Here is a 13,734-nt window from a genome sequence, read left to right as displayed (position 1 = left end):
ATTTGAATGCATGGTAACTTAAGGATTTAATATACCATATTTTTCTAAAATACAAGTCACGTTTTTATCATTTAAAATGTGTGACATACTAATATATATATAAATATATATATATATATACAGTATATATATATATATATGCACATAATAATATTCAGAGACGAAATGGTCCATATATACAAAAATATGGTATATTAAATCCTTAAGTTACCATGCATTCAAATCATTAATTTCTAAAAGCATTACAATTGCAAAATGTAAAATGCATTTTTTTTTTCTTTAACTGATGACTCGCTGAATTTAGTCCTAATTTGTAAGTCGCTTTGGATAAGGGCGTCTGCTAAATGACTAAATGTAAATGTAAATATATATTACATTTATTTATATATATATATATATATATATATATATATATATATATATATATATATATATATATATTACATTTATTTATAGACATACTAAAATAAATATACATTATACTTATTTATTTGTTTTTTTGTTTTGTTTATTTATTTATAGACATACTATACTTAATATACATTATTTATTTATTGATTCATTGATTGCCTAAAAAGGTTGCTGGATCAAGCACAGTGCAATAAATGCTTTCTAGATAGAGGAGAAATGAATGGATTTTACATTTAGCATTTTTAATGCATTTTAGAAATTAACGATATTATTGCATGATTTAACATACCATATTTTCCTGAAAAATAAGTCACTATTTTATATTTTATCATCAAAACATGCAACATATTAATACTACTATATTTTTTATTTATTTATAGATACTAATATACATTTACTGATATACATTAACTTTTTTATGCACGTACTAATATTTATGTTTGTTTGTTTGTTTGATTATAGGCATACTAATACAAATAAACATTATTTATATTATATTTATTTGCTTTTTGTTTATAGACATACTAAAATGAATATACATTATTTATACGTATTTATTATTATTTTTGTTTTGTTTATTTATTTATAGACATACTATTACTTAATATACATTATTTATTTATTTATTTATTTATTGATTCATTGATTGCCTAAAAAGGGTGCTGGATCAAGCACAATGCAATAAATGCTTTCTAGATAGAGGAGAAATGAATAGGTTTGGCGTTTATAAAACAAAAAGTTGTTTATAATGGATGCTACTGTTAGTATGAGCACTAGAAAGAGTAATGTGCCTAGTAAGCACAACTCTCTGTAATGCTGTTCACATGTCAGATCAAGAGAACGTTTCCTGAGAATGATGAAGTCACCAATAACTTCAGACTCGCAGCTCTGTTGATCTGGTCTTGATGTTGTTAATTGTCTGATGAATGGTGATGCCCGAGTGCTAAAATGTCTGAGGAGAGCAGGAGCATCGCTACAAATTGAGTTGAGAGAACCCTGTTACCATAACCCTATTATTAAGTTTACAGGGAATAAGTTAATTTAGAAGAGCTCAGATGCCAGTAATGGAGACGCTTCCACGACCATGCGAGGCTCAAATGGGATTTGATGGCAGGGACTCGTTGTTATAGACGTGGAGCTTTAAGAGCGCCAGTGATACCGGCTGGGATTACGGCACATAAAAGAGCCTCAGATTAGCAAGACGAAGACCTTTTACATCAGCCTCGCGAGGTCCATTTACCAGCGCTGACTTCATCACTTACTCCACTGATGTGTGTGTGTGTGTGTGTGTGTGTTACACAGAAGAGCAGTTCACGTATTGATCTCCACGTTTCACTGGAACTGCATTTGTGATCTTCTGAAGTGTTTTCAAGCGCTTTGAAGTCTTTTGAAGTTGCGTTTTCAAATGTTGATTTGAACAAAGAGGTTTTGAAAGTGGGAAAGTCAGCAAAATGAGTTTCTTCTTCTCACTTATGGTCTCAATTACTCACGATCAATACGTGGATAATCTATTATTGTATTACAAAATATAAAGTAGTTTGGGATATTCTTCAATTCAGGATCATTTCTTTAAAAATTAAAGAAGTGAAGCAGTTTTGTTTTAAAATACTATTAATATTTAGTCAGTGTGTTGTAGCCATTTACATTTATTCATTTAGCAAGTTATTCATTTAGTCTACAGGAATCATTTCGTTGTCATGTTTACTTCCTATAAAACGTTTGAGAACTTATTGCTAATGTTTTTAAATATTTTTTATGTTTTCATATTATTTATCATTTAGTTAAATTTTTTTAATATTTTATTACTTTTTAGCTGAAGGACACGGTGAGCCAGTGCAGTTGATTAACATTTACATTAATTGAAATTAAGTAATAAAATATTTGTATAAAAATATTTAGAATATATGTGTGTGTGTGTGTGTGTGTGTGTGTGTGTGTGTGTGTGTGTGTGTGTGTGTGTGTGTGTGTGTGTAAATAAAAAGTTTAATAAAAAAATAAAATAGTTGAAAACCTTAAACTAAACGAAAATTTGAAATGTTGCTTAGCCAAGTTGAATCACTAAAATTGTTGACTGGAAATAAAAAATGTATTAATTAAATCTAAGTAGCGATAGAATTTTTTTTAATATAAAACGTCAAAAGCATATAACGAAATGACAGTAATTTTTTATACAAAAATGAACATGAACACTGAAAATATAAATATGAAAATAAAAGCTAAATCAAAATATTAATGACAATGAGCTCATTGAAGTAATGAATACTTGTTTGTTAATAAATTATCATTGATCTTAATTGTAATGATTTTTCCCCCCAGTGTGTGTGCGTCACTTTAAGTGCTGTGACATCAACACGTCGGAGGGTCTGGGCCGAGCCTGGTGGCGTCTGAGGAAGACGTGTTATCAGATCGTGGAACACAGCTGGTTCGAGACCTTCATCATCTTCATGATCCTCCTCAGCAGTGGAGCGCTGGTGAGCTTCATCTCTCATCTCTCTGTCATCATTTACTCTTCCTCATGTCGTTCCAAACCTGTACGACTTTCGTTCATCCTCGAAACACAAATGAAGATATTTTTAATTAATTCTGAGAGATTTCTGTTCCTTCATTGACAGTCCAGTGAGGTTCATTCTCTGGCTTTTAACCGTTAACGGATAAAGTCATATCAGAAAAAAAAATTCCTGATCATCCAAGATGTTTATGTCTTTCTTTCTTCAGTCGGAAAGAAATGAAGGTTTTTGAGGAAAACATTACAGGATGTTTCTCCATATAGTGTCTTCAATGGGGTCGAAGGTCCAAATGTGAGTTTCAGCGCAGCTTCAAAGTCTCGACACGATCCAGACGAGGAATAAGAGTCTCATCTAGACAAACCAGCTGACATTTTATAACAAAATAAACATTTATATACTTTTAACCACAAATGCTCATCTTGCATTAGCTCTGTGATGGTCCACACATTACATAATCAGGTTGAAAGGTCAAGCGTGACCTAGGCGTAAGAACCGACCCAGTGTTTACAGAGAGAACGTGCAAAGACCAAGTCAAACGCCATTTACAAAAATACTAATAAAAAAGGTAAAACAACGACGTCGGACGATTTTGAAGTTGGAGGAGAAAATAAGATGAGACTCTACATTTTCCTCCTACATCCGGTCACCGCTTGACCTTTCAACGGGATTACGTAATGCGTGAAGTCGTGGACGTGCAAGACGAGCATTTGTGGTTAAAAGTATATAAATGTTTATTTTGTTATAAAATGTCGGCTGGTTTGTCTAGATAAGACTCTTATTCCTCGTCTTGGATCGTGTCGAGACTTTGAAGCTGCACTGAAACTCACATCTGGACCTTCAACCTGTTGGACCCCATTGAAGTCACTATATGGAGAAACATCCTGGAATGTTTACTTTCTAACTAATTTCTTTTCGACTGAAGAAAGAAACATGAACATCTTGGATGATGTGAGGGAGAGTAAATAATCAGGAAATGTTAATTCTGAAGTGAACTAATCCTTTAAGAGTCCACTCACACCTCAGCAGAGAAATACCAGTCAATTGTGTGATTCCAGTCATCGTAAACGATCTTTAAACGCTGTGCTTTTGTCTTTATTGTCTTGATGTTGTGTTACGGATTTGGAACGACATGATGGTGTGTAATTGATGACAGTGTTTTCATTTTTGGAAACTAAAATGAACTAACCCTTTACGGCGAGACACCACAGGTGAATAGGGTAAAAATGTTAACTAATAGATCGCACCGTATTTCCCAGTTGATTAATCAAAGTACATTAAGGCAAAATGTTATGCTTAAATATGCAAATGATTCATTATCAAATTAAATATGAATTAATTTGCATACATTTCCAGAGCAGGTTCAGTCTGAACATTGGATACAGTGAGGTTCAAAACGATTGTTTAATTATGCCGACATGTTAAAGGTTTTTACAGAGGAGATTTTATATTCTCTTTTTATCACTCCATAAATACTGGCAGAAAAAAAATACATGTTTTTAGGAATAAAATGTTATATAAATCTGGCAAATGATATACAGTTTGAGCAAACCTTCAGAAGATATGAATAAAACTGTAAAGTCACAGAAACTGACCCGAGCGTGAAAACACTGGTTTTGCCAGAAGAGCTTGTGGGAAGGAGCCAGTAAAGACTTCTTACTGGTTGGTTTGCTTGCTTCACTGACCTCATGACAGCTTGTTCCTCGCTGACTCGAAACCAAGCTCACAGGAGCTGCTGTGTGTGAGACAGGAAGTGGCAGCTCACTTCCTGTTAGCCGACGGCCTGCTGACCGGCGTCTCTGAGAGAGAAGTCGTGTGACGCTAATCTACAGCAACACGTGTCATGAGCTGTTATAATCCCAGCCTCGCTCTTCCTGTCACACAGCCTCGCTTTAGCAACAAATTAACACTTCTATTCACTTGTTGCCTGACGGTTTCGTGTTTTCTGAGGTTTATCAAGTGAAAAGGCCGACAATACGACTGCAATGCAGCGCTTTCTTGCTTTTTTGTGCAGTTATTGCTCAAAAATGTGACATTCAGTAACACTTTCATTATTGCATTGAATAATTGTTATCTAATTGGCTCATTAGATAATGTGCATTAAAATAGTTTCATATAAAAAAATTATATATGGATGATTATATGTTTATTTTTATATAAATATATATATATATATATATATATATATATATATATATATATAAAGTATATAATATATATATATATATATATATATATATATATATATATATATATATATATATAAAGTATATAATATAAAAGATGTTTATAATGTTACAAAAGATTTTATTTCAAATAAATGCTTTTCTTTTCATCAAAGAATCCTGAAATATTAAATCTCACGGTTTCCATTAAAAAGTATATGAACCTTTTTTCAATATTGATAATAATCATGAAGGATCATGTGACACTGAAGACTGGAGTAATGATGCTATAAATTCAGCTTTGCATCGCAGGAATAAATTACATTTTAAAATATATTAACATAGAAAACACTGATTTGAAATTGTAATAATATCTCACAATATTACTGTTTTTACTGTATTTTTAATTGAATAAACGCAGCCGTGGTGAGACTTAAAAAAACAAAAAACAATCTCACTAACCCCAAACTTTTGAACAGTAGTGTATATGTGTTCAGTTCATGTACATTAACTACTAACGTTCAGCATTATATAGGCCTAATGGTTTAATGCATTAATGAAGGAATGTTATCATACTTGTAATCTTTACTGTAATATGATATAATTCCATTTATAATTCCATTTATTATAACATGCACTGATGATGGATGACAATAGGAACATGTGCTGAGAAAGCAAATGGGTTCAGTGTTGATCTCATGTTGACTTTAATCATAACCAGTTCTGACTTTGTAAGATTATGCACAACACAGAAAACTGTAAATGCCAGAGCATATAATATATATTCCCGCTGCATAATATTATATAACACTGGTGATTTCCTTAAAGACCCTGTGTGTGTGCCTCCCAGAGAGGGCCGAATGTCAGCGTTGGTCTCGGCACGCGGGTGCCAGGTGTGTGTCGACCGGCTGGTATTTTAGTGGCATTTACCAGCAGCTTCAGCAGCCAGCTGTTCTTTCAGACGTGCACTTGAAGGATTACACAGGAAAACTCAAAGTAAGCAGAAAACCAGAAACTGCAGAGTCGGCAGAACCAGTGCAGAGTCTGGTGGACGCAGATGTTTGCCTGGACATCATATGTGTAGAAGAACCGCTCAGACACACACTGGACACTTAATACAGAGCGAAAGACATAATACAACAATACACATTTATCATTTGCTCATCCTAATGTTGGTCCAGACCTGGAATAGTATATCTAAAATCATAAAAACTAAACATTTTTGTTACTTGAAATAAAACAATTGTTAGCAGAAAAAAAATAAAAATAAAATAAAATAATAAAACTATGTAGACATACTTAAAAAAAACACAATTAAATTACTAAAACGTTAAATAGAATTAAAAACAAACAAAAAAATTCAAAATATTTATAAGAAATGAATACAATAAAAATATTATTATCTCAATTATACTAAATGAACACTCGTCAAAACCAGAGTTATTATCGTTAACTAAAACTATAAACATAAAATGAAATTTTCACTACTTGGGAAAAAGAAGAAAAAAATGAACTGAAATAAAATAGAATTTGTTTTTTCATCTAGAATCCAAGGAAACATTTTTAATTTGTATGTAGTTTAACTTGATGTACTAAAATAAACTGAAATAAAAATGAACAAAAACTATAGACTTTTTTTTTTAAATGGCAAAAACAGAACTGAATGAAAACCGAAAACATAAAAATAATAAATTTTTAAAAATCAACATATTAATAAAAACAATAATAATATCTCTATGATACTAAATGAACACTGTTAACAAACCCTGAATGACTGTCTTTCTTCATAACATGGCTCATCGGGATCTAAACTCTGCTGTTTTGTCCTCAGTGTGTAACCCTGACAGAATGAACAGATGAAGGTCTGAAGTCTTCCTCACCCTGTACTGTGTGTGTTCTTCTCCATCTCTCTCTGTTCAAAGGCATTTGAAGACATCTACATTGAACAGAGGAAAGTGGTCAAAGTGGTGCTTGAATACGCAGACAAGATCTTCACGTACATCTTCATCTTAGAGATGAGTCTGAAGTGGATCGCCTACGGTTTCAAGAAATACTTCACCAACTACTGGTGCTGGCTGGACTTCCTCATCGTGGATGTAAGTGCATCCGCTTACTTTCTCCAGCGTCTAATTGCAGATGAATAACAGCTTTAGTGCTTTATTATAAAACATTTCAAATCTCAGGGAGACTGAATGAGGCCAGTTTTACAGAGATCAACTTTTATGATATATAATAATCAAATGATATGCGTTTCAGCATTTAGTGAGTGTTATTAAAAGATCATTTATAATAATTGTCATATTGTTTTGCTGTTGTTTGCACTCCAGATACAGTGCAGTGATGCGGTGCTGTTTGTTTTGGTCTTCAGTACATCACGATATCATTAGTATTTATAGGTATTCATACGTAAAGTATACTGTAATATTTGGCTTGGCTGATTCTATATCAATTTATGCACAACTTTTAAAATATTAAGTGTTCAGGATCAAAGTATTGAATTCATAGTGTAGGTTAATTTTAATATTGAGTGCTTTTAAAGTGTTAAATGCACATTAAATGAATATTTTTTTTCTCCATTTTATTCATGATCACAATCTCATTAGTATTTGTAGGTGTTCATATGTAAAGTATGTACATATTTGGGTTGGCTGATTCTATATCAATTTATGCACAACTTTTAAAACATAAAGTGTTCTGGAATTAAAGTGTTAAATGCACATTAAATTAATAAAGAAAATCTATAAATTGTTGTTTCCTTTGAAAGAGTTAGTCCAAAAAAAGCATTTTTAATGTTTATAGAATAATGATCAAAACATAAACATTTTAGGGGTTAATTCAGGATAATTGAGTTTTTTTTTCTTCTTTTTTTCTACTAATAGATAATTGTAGCAATTCAGTATTTTTCTCATTATTCTGATTTTCTAAGCTGCATTTCTATATATGTGACCCTGGACATGGGTCACATGGGTCAATTTTTTGAAATTGAGATTTATACATAATCTGAAAGTTGAATAAATAAGCTTTCCATTGATGTATGTTTGTTAGGATAGGACAATATTTGGTCGAGATACAACTATTGTAAATCTGGAATCTGAGGGTGCAAAAAAATAGAAACATTGAGGAAATCTCCTGTAAAGTTGTGCATTATGTTGGCGATTGTGATGCATTCACTCACACAAATAAATGTTTTATATATTTACGGTAGGAAATTTGCGAAATATCTTCATGGAACATGATCTTTACTTAATATCCTAATGATTTTAGACATAAAACAAAAATTGATATTTTTGACCCATACAATGTCTAGTTGGCTATTGCCACAGATATACCCGTGAGACTCGAGACTGGTGACGTGATCCAGGGTCTCATTTGTGGTAGAGAATTCTTTATCTATTCAATTATAAATGGCATTTGTTACTGTGACCAAAGAGCCAAAACAACCAGAACCGCATCACTGTTATTAACTTGTTATCCAAGTGTACATGGAACAATCTTTACTGTACTGTGCTTTTATAAATATGGATTTGACTTTTATATATGTGGTTAAATTCAGTGAAAAGAAAAGAAATCTACTGGTGAGGAAGGCTGTGAATCTGAAACTAAATGCTAAAGATGTGATGTGAAATATGTAGTAAATATGCATACAATTCCAGAACAAATATCTGAACATTGGATAAAAACAGGTTTAAAATACTTGTTTGATTTGGTTGACATATTAGAGTTAAAGTCTTTTACTGAGGGGATTTTGGATTTCTCTTTTTATCACTTCATAAATCAGAAAAAACTGCCAACAAACAGAAAGTACTTAATTTTCACCATGTTTTCAGGAATAAAATGTTGGTAAAAATGAAGGTAAATGATATAGAAACAAACCCCTCAGTAAAAACCTTCAGAATATAGATAGGAATAAAACTGTACATTTTGGTGAATATAAGTGCTTCTGAAGTGGAGAAAAAACTCATTTGGTGAAAACGGCCTTTAAAGATATGAATTGAAATTGAAATCTACAGACACAAATAAATAAATAACAATAAAATAAACACTTAAAAGTACATTTTCTGGATGTCTTTCCACTAATCTGAAACAACACATTGTGAAAAGCCAAATAGCCCAAAATCTCAAAACTGACCAATGCATAAAAATAAAAAAAAATAAAAAATTTTTAGTGTCTTGCTTTAAAAAAAAAATTTAATTTATAGAATATATATTTATATATGTTTTAGACACAAGTCATTTAAATGTCTTTTAAATTTGTCCTATTAGAATAATATGAAATAAATAAAACATTCAGAGCCGTTAAATGCACATGAGATGCATTGAAATACTTTTTTTAATTTAATTTGTAGTGAACTCATATTTTAGGTTAAAAATATTTTATGCATTGTAAATTAATAGTGAAAGATTCTTAGAAGATTTTATCATATCTGAATATGAAATTTATAAGATATAGAATATATTAAATCAAGTACTTTCAAATCTGCTAAATGCACATGAAATGCATTTACTTTGGCATTGAAATTCCCAATTGATTAATATGAATAACATGAAATTCACGAGAAACTCGAACTAAACGAACCATAATTCATGAAATGCATTTACTTTGGCATTGAAATATTTTTTTTACATTTAATTTGTAGTGAACATCATATTTAAGTTCAAAATATTTGATGTATTGTAAATTAATATTGAAATGTTCTTAGAAGATTTTATCATATTTGAATATAAAATGTATAAAATTTTTATATTTAGAATATATTAAATCAAGTGCATTCAAATCTGCTAAATGCACATGAAATGCATTTACATTGGCATTGAAATTCCCATTTGATTAATATGAATAATATGAAATTCATGAGAAACTCTAACTAAACAAACTATAATTCAATTCATACAGGTTTCAGTGATTGGTCTGATGGCAAGTGCGTTCAATTATGACCAAATCGGAACCATGCGTGTTCTTCGGACTCTCCGGGCGCTCCGGCCTCTCCGCGCCGTCTCCCGCTTTGCTGGGATGAGGGTAAGACCCGCTGCGAACGGGCCCGAGTCCGAGTACACTCAGTAGACGGCTCAAAGATGCCCACTAAACTGCCCTTCAGCCCTTAACAGGTCAAAGAGTCGGGAGAAAACAATGACCCACGCCGTTTAAAACCACATTTATCACTGACAGATCCAGCTCTGATCGAGAAAACCGATCCCGATTAATCCTCATTCTTCCTCCCAGCGCCGCCTTCTGACGTGTGTTTTCCTTCCTCAGGACTGTGGCACGTGTGTTTTATTAACGCTGCATTTGTATCTTCTCTTTGTCCTCGGCTCTGTGTCACTCATAGGTGTCTCTAGTAAGCCTCGTAGCAAACACACTCGGATACTCCGACTTTGCTGCCATCAAATCTCTGCGAACGCTCAGAGCGCTCAGACCGCTGAGAGCGCTGTCCCGGTTTGAAGGCATGAGGGTAAGATACACTCGTCTCTCTGTCACATCTGTGAATGCTCCATTTCCAGAGGCCTTTTCTCTCTTTTTATGCTCACAGTTTCAAAAACAGTTTTAGGGAATTTGCTGAGGATGGAAAAACAAACATTAAAATGACATTTTCAGAACTTTCACAAGTCTTTTCTTAAACCAGCCTGAGGTGGTTTCAAGGTCAAACACTCTTAAGAATAAAGGTTTTTAAAAGTTGATTTGACCATTTTTGGTTCCCCAAAGATCCTCTCAGCGATCAGTTCTTAAAAGAACCATTTTTTTCTTAGTGCGAAGAACATTTTATTAATCTAAAGAACCTTTCGTGGAATGTATATTACATAAAGAATCTTCATAGAACCATCGATGCCAAAAATAACCTTTATTTTTACTTCATATTCACGTTTTATAAGTGAAAGCAGCCTCTAGAGAAGGTTTTTAAAAGGAGCTTCCAGTGACCATTTGTGTCTTAGTGTGAAAACATTGTAATAATCTAAAAAAACTTTTTCCACTATGAAGAATCTTTTGTGCAATAAATGTTAAAGGTTATTTGTGGAACCATTGATTCTAATAACTTCATTCTTAAGAGTTTAGTGGGTTTAAGATGGTGTCGCCCTGCTGACAAAAACCCCTTTAAAACCATCAAACCAGACCAACTGACCACTTTATGCTGGTTTAAGCAGGGTTATTATGTTAATCTGCTAATTAATTAAAATAGATTATTTGCATAGCTGATTAAAATCTCATTTGTGAGTTGTAAAGAAAATATCTGTGGGTGTGAAATGATGTTCAGGTCATATTTCACCCCAAAATCAAAAAGATCAAGCTTTTATTTGAGGAAAATTACGTTTTTTTTCTGAATTATGACATTTTCATGATAATTAATCACATTTTCAACCAAAAATCTCAGTAATGGTAAAAAAAATTATGCTAATTTATTTAATTGGCAAAGTGTGTATACATCATGGTAGTGTTTGTTGTAGTTTATGCTGATAGTAATAAAAATGCTGATATTAGTAAAACATTATTTTATTACATTAATGAGAATTAAGATTAAGAATAATGAGAATTACAACAACAAAAAAGTTTCATTGTTATTAATAATGAGACAGTGCACACAAAAAATCATAACGGTCCTAAAAAAGCTTAATTTACTTTATACAAAGTGTAATTTCTTTTCTTTTTTCTTCTTCTTTGAGTGAAATGTGACGTTTCATCAGATTTCCCCCAATCAGCCCAACATGATCATGCTTTTGTTGAGTTTATTAACTTCTCTCCACCAGTAACTCCACTAACCCGCATCTACACGTCCTCCTGATGCCAGTGTTTTTTACAGCATCAGTGGTTGTTATAAAAGCTGCTTCCATCTCTATGATATTCTCACTGCACTTTTCTTTAATCAAATTTGATCCATTTAATCTTCATGCAGACTGACTCTGAAGGGAGACGTCTCGTGTTTTAGCTGGAAGCTTTACAGGAGAAATGGGGAAAGACTTTCCAGTATTGGGAAATAAACTGGGATTATTTTGTCATAAAGTCCTTATAAAATTACATAATTAATGCAGTGACATTTTGAGTGGATTTTAATAAAATAAAGAATAAAATATATAACTACATATAAATGTTTTATAATTAAAATATTACATAATACAGTGACATTTTGAGTAGATTTTAATTATTTAAGGATAAAATATATGACTAAATAAAAATTTATTATTATTAAATGATCATTTGATACATCTACTGTCTCTTAAAATTGTGTTAGCATATAAAAAACAAATAGACTATCCGAAGGAGAACTTCTGGGCAGGGTGGACCGCATTTTCTTGTTTTCAGTGTTACATTTACAGTGTTATCTTTCTTTTCCTTCTCTTGTATGCGTTAATTGGTTTGATTTTCTGTCAGTATTACAGGGTGTTACTGTGATATATGTGTACAGTAGTGTTTGTGCTGTCTCAGGCCCTGCGGTAGATTATTAAACAGACTGAATGAGGAGAAACAGCCAGATGATGAAGCTAGTTTCTGTCCGCTGGGAAACACCATCAGTATTCGGGATAATTGAATGTCAAAAATGGGCTTTTAGCATGTGGGAAGCCAGTGCCGCCTCGTCGCCTGCTTGTTTTCTTCATCACTCACCCACTCAGTGTTATCTTCATCTTCATCCAGACATCACCATGTTCATAGACCTACATGCTGTGCTAGAATATTATTATACAGCACATTTCATCCACAGGGATATTTCAGCCATTTAACCATTTAAGAACATAAATATGCATAAAAAATAATAAAAGTTTGATTTATAATGGATTAAAGAAACATGGAAGCTTGTTTTCGCCATGGCATTTAAAAAAGGTCATTGGTATACAACACAATTTTGTATACAACTTAGAATTCTGAGGGGAAAAAAGTCAGAATTGCGAGACATAAACTTAGAATTCTGAGAAAAAAGTCAGAATCATAAGATTTAAACGTAGAAATGTAAAAAAAAAAATAGAATTGCGAGATATAAATGTAGAATTCTGAGAAAAAAGTCAGAATTACGAGATTTAAACTTAGAATTCTGAGAAAAAAAGTCAGAATTACAAGATTTAAACTTAGAAATTTAAAACAAATTTAGAATTGCGAGATATAAATGTAGAATTCTGAGGCAAAAGTCAGAATTACGAGATTTAAACTTAAAATTTTGAGAAAAAAAGTCAGAATTACAAGATTTAAACTTAGAAATTTAAAACAAATTTAGAATTGCGAGATATAAATGTAGAATTCTGAGGCAAAAGTCAGAATTACGAGATTTTAACTTAAAATTTTGAGAAAAAAAGTCAGAATTACAAGATTTAAACGTAGAAATTTAAAACAAATTTAGAATTGCGAGATATAAATGTAGAATTCTGAGGCAAAAGTCAGAATTACGAGATATAAACTTAAAATTTTGAGAAAAAAGTCAGAATTACAAGATTTAAACGTAGAAATGTAAAACAAATTCATAATTGCGAGATAATGTATAAATGTAGAATTCTGAGAAAAAAGTGAGATGTAAACTTAGAATATTGAAAAGTCAGAATAGTGCGATGTAAACTTAGAATTCTGGGGGGAAAAGTCAGAATAGTGAGATGTAAACTTAGAATTCTGGGGGAAAAAGTCAGAATAGTGAGATGTAAACTTAGAATTATGAGGAAAAAAAATCAGAATAGTGAGATGT

General features: G+C 31.9%; 1 protein-coding gene across 2 annotated transcripts in view; it reads left to right on the top strand.

Moving 5' to 3' along the window:
- scn5lab (sodium channel, voltage gated, type V-like, alpha b) overlaps positions 1-13,734 on the top strand; it is a 167,616-nt gene that overhangs the window by 139,114 nt on the left and 14,768 nt on the right. For both annotated transcript variants that reach the window (XM_082183416.1, XM_082183415.1), the window contains exons 19-21: positions 2,728-2,882; positions 7,003-7,176; positions 10,408-10,530. In XM_082183416.1, the coding sequence (XP_082039542.1) occupies positions 2,728-2,882; positions 7,003-7,176; positions 10,408-10,530 (452 nt within the window). The remainder of the gene's footprint in view (positions 1-2,727; positions 2,883-7,002; positions 7,177-10,407; positions 10,531-13,734) is intronic.

This window comes from Leuciscus leuciscus (assembly GCF_965113295.1).
Source record: "Leuciscus leuciscus genome assembly, chromosome: 11".
NCBI classification, from domain to species: domain Eukaryota; kingdom Metazoa; phylum Chordata; class Actinopteri; order Cypriniformes; family Leuciscidae; genus Leuciscus; species Leuciscus leuciscus.
Note: the sequence above shows the minus strand (reverse complement) of the source record. Positions and strands in the feature narration are given on the sequence as shown.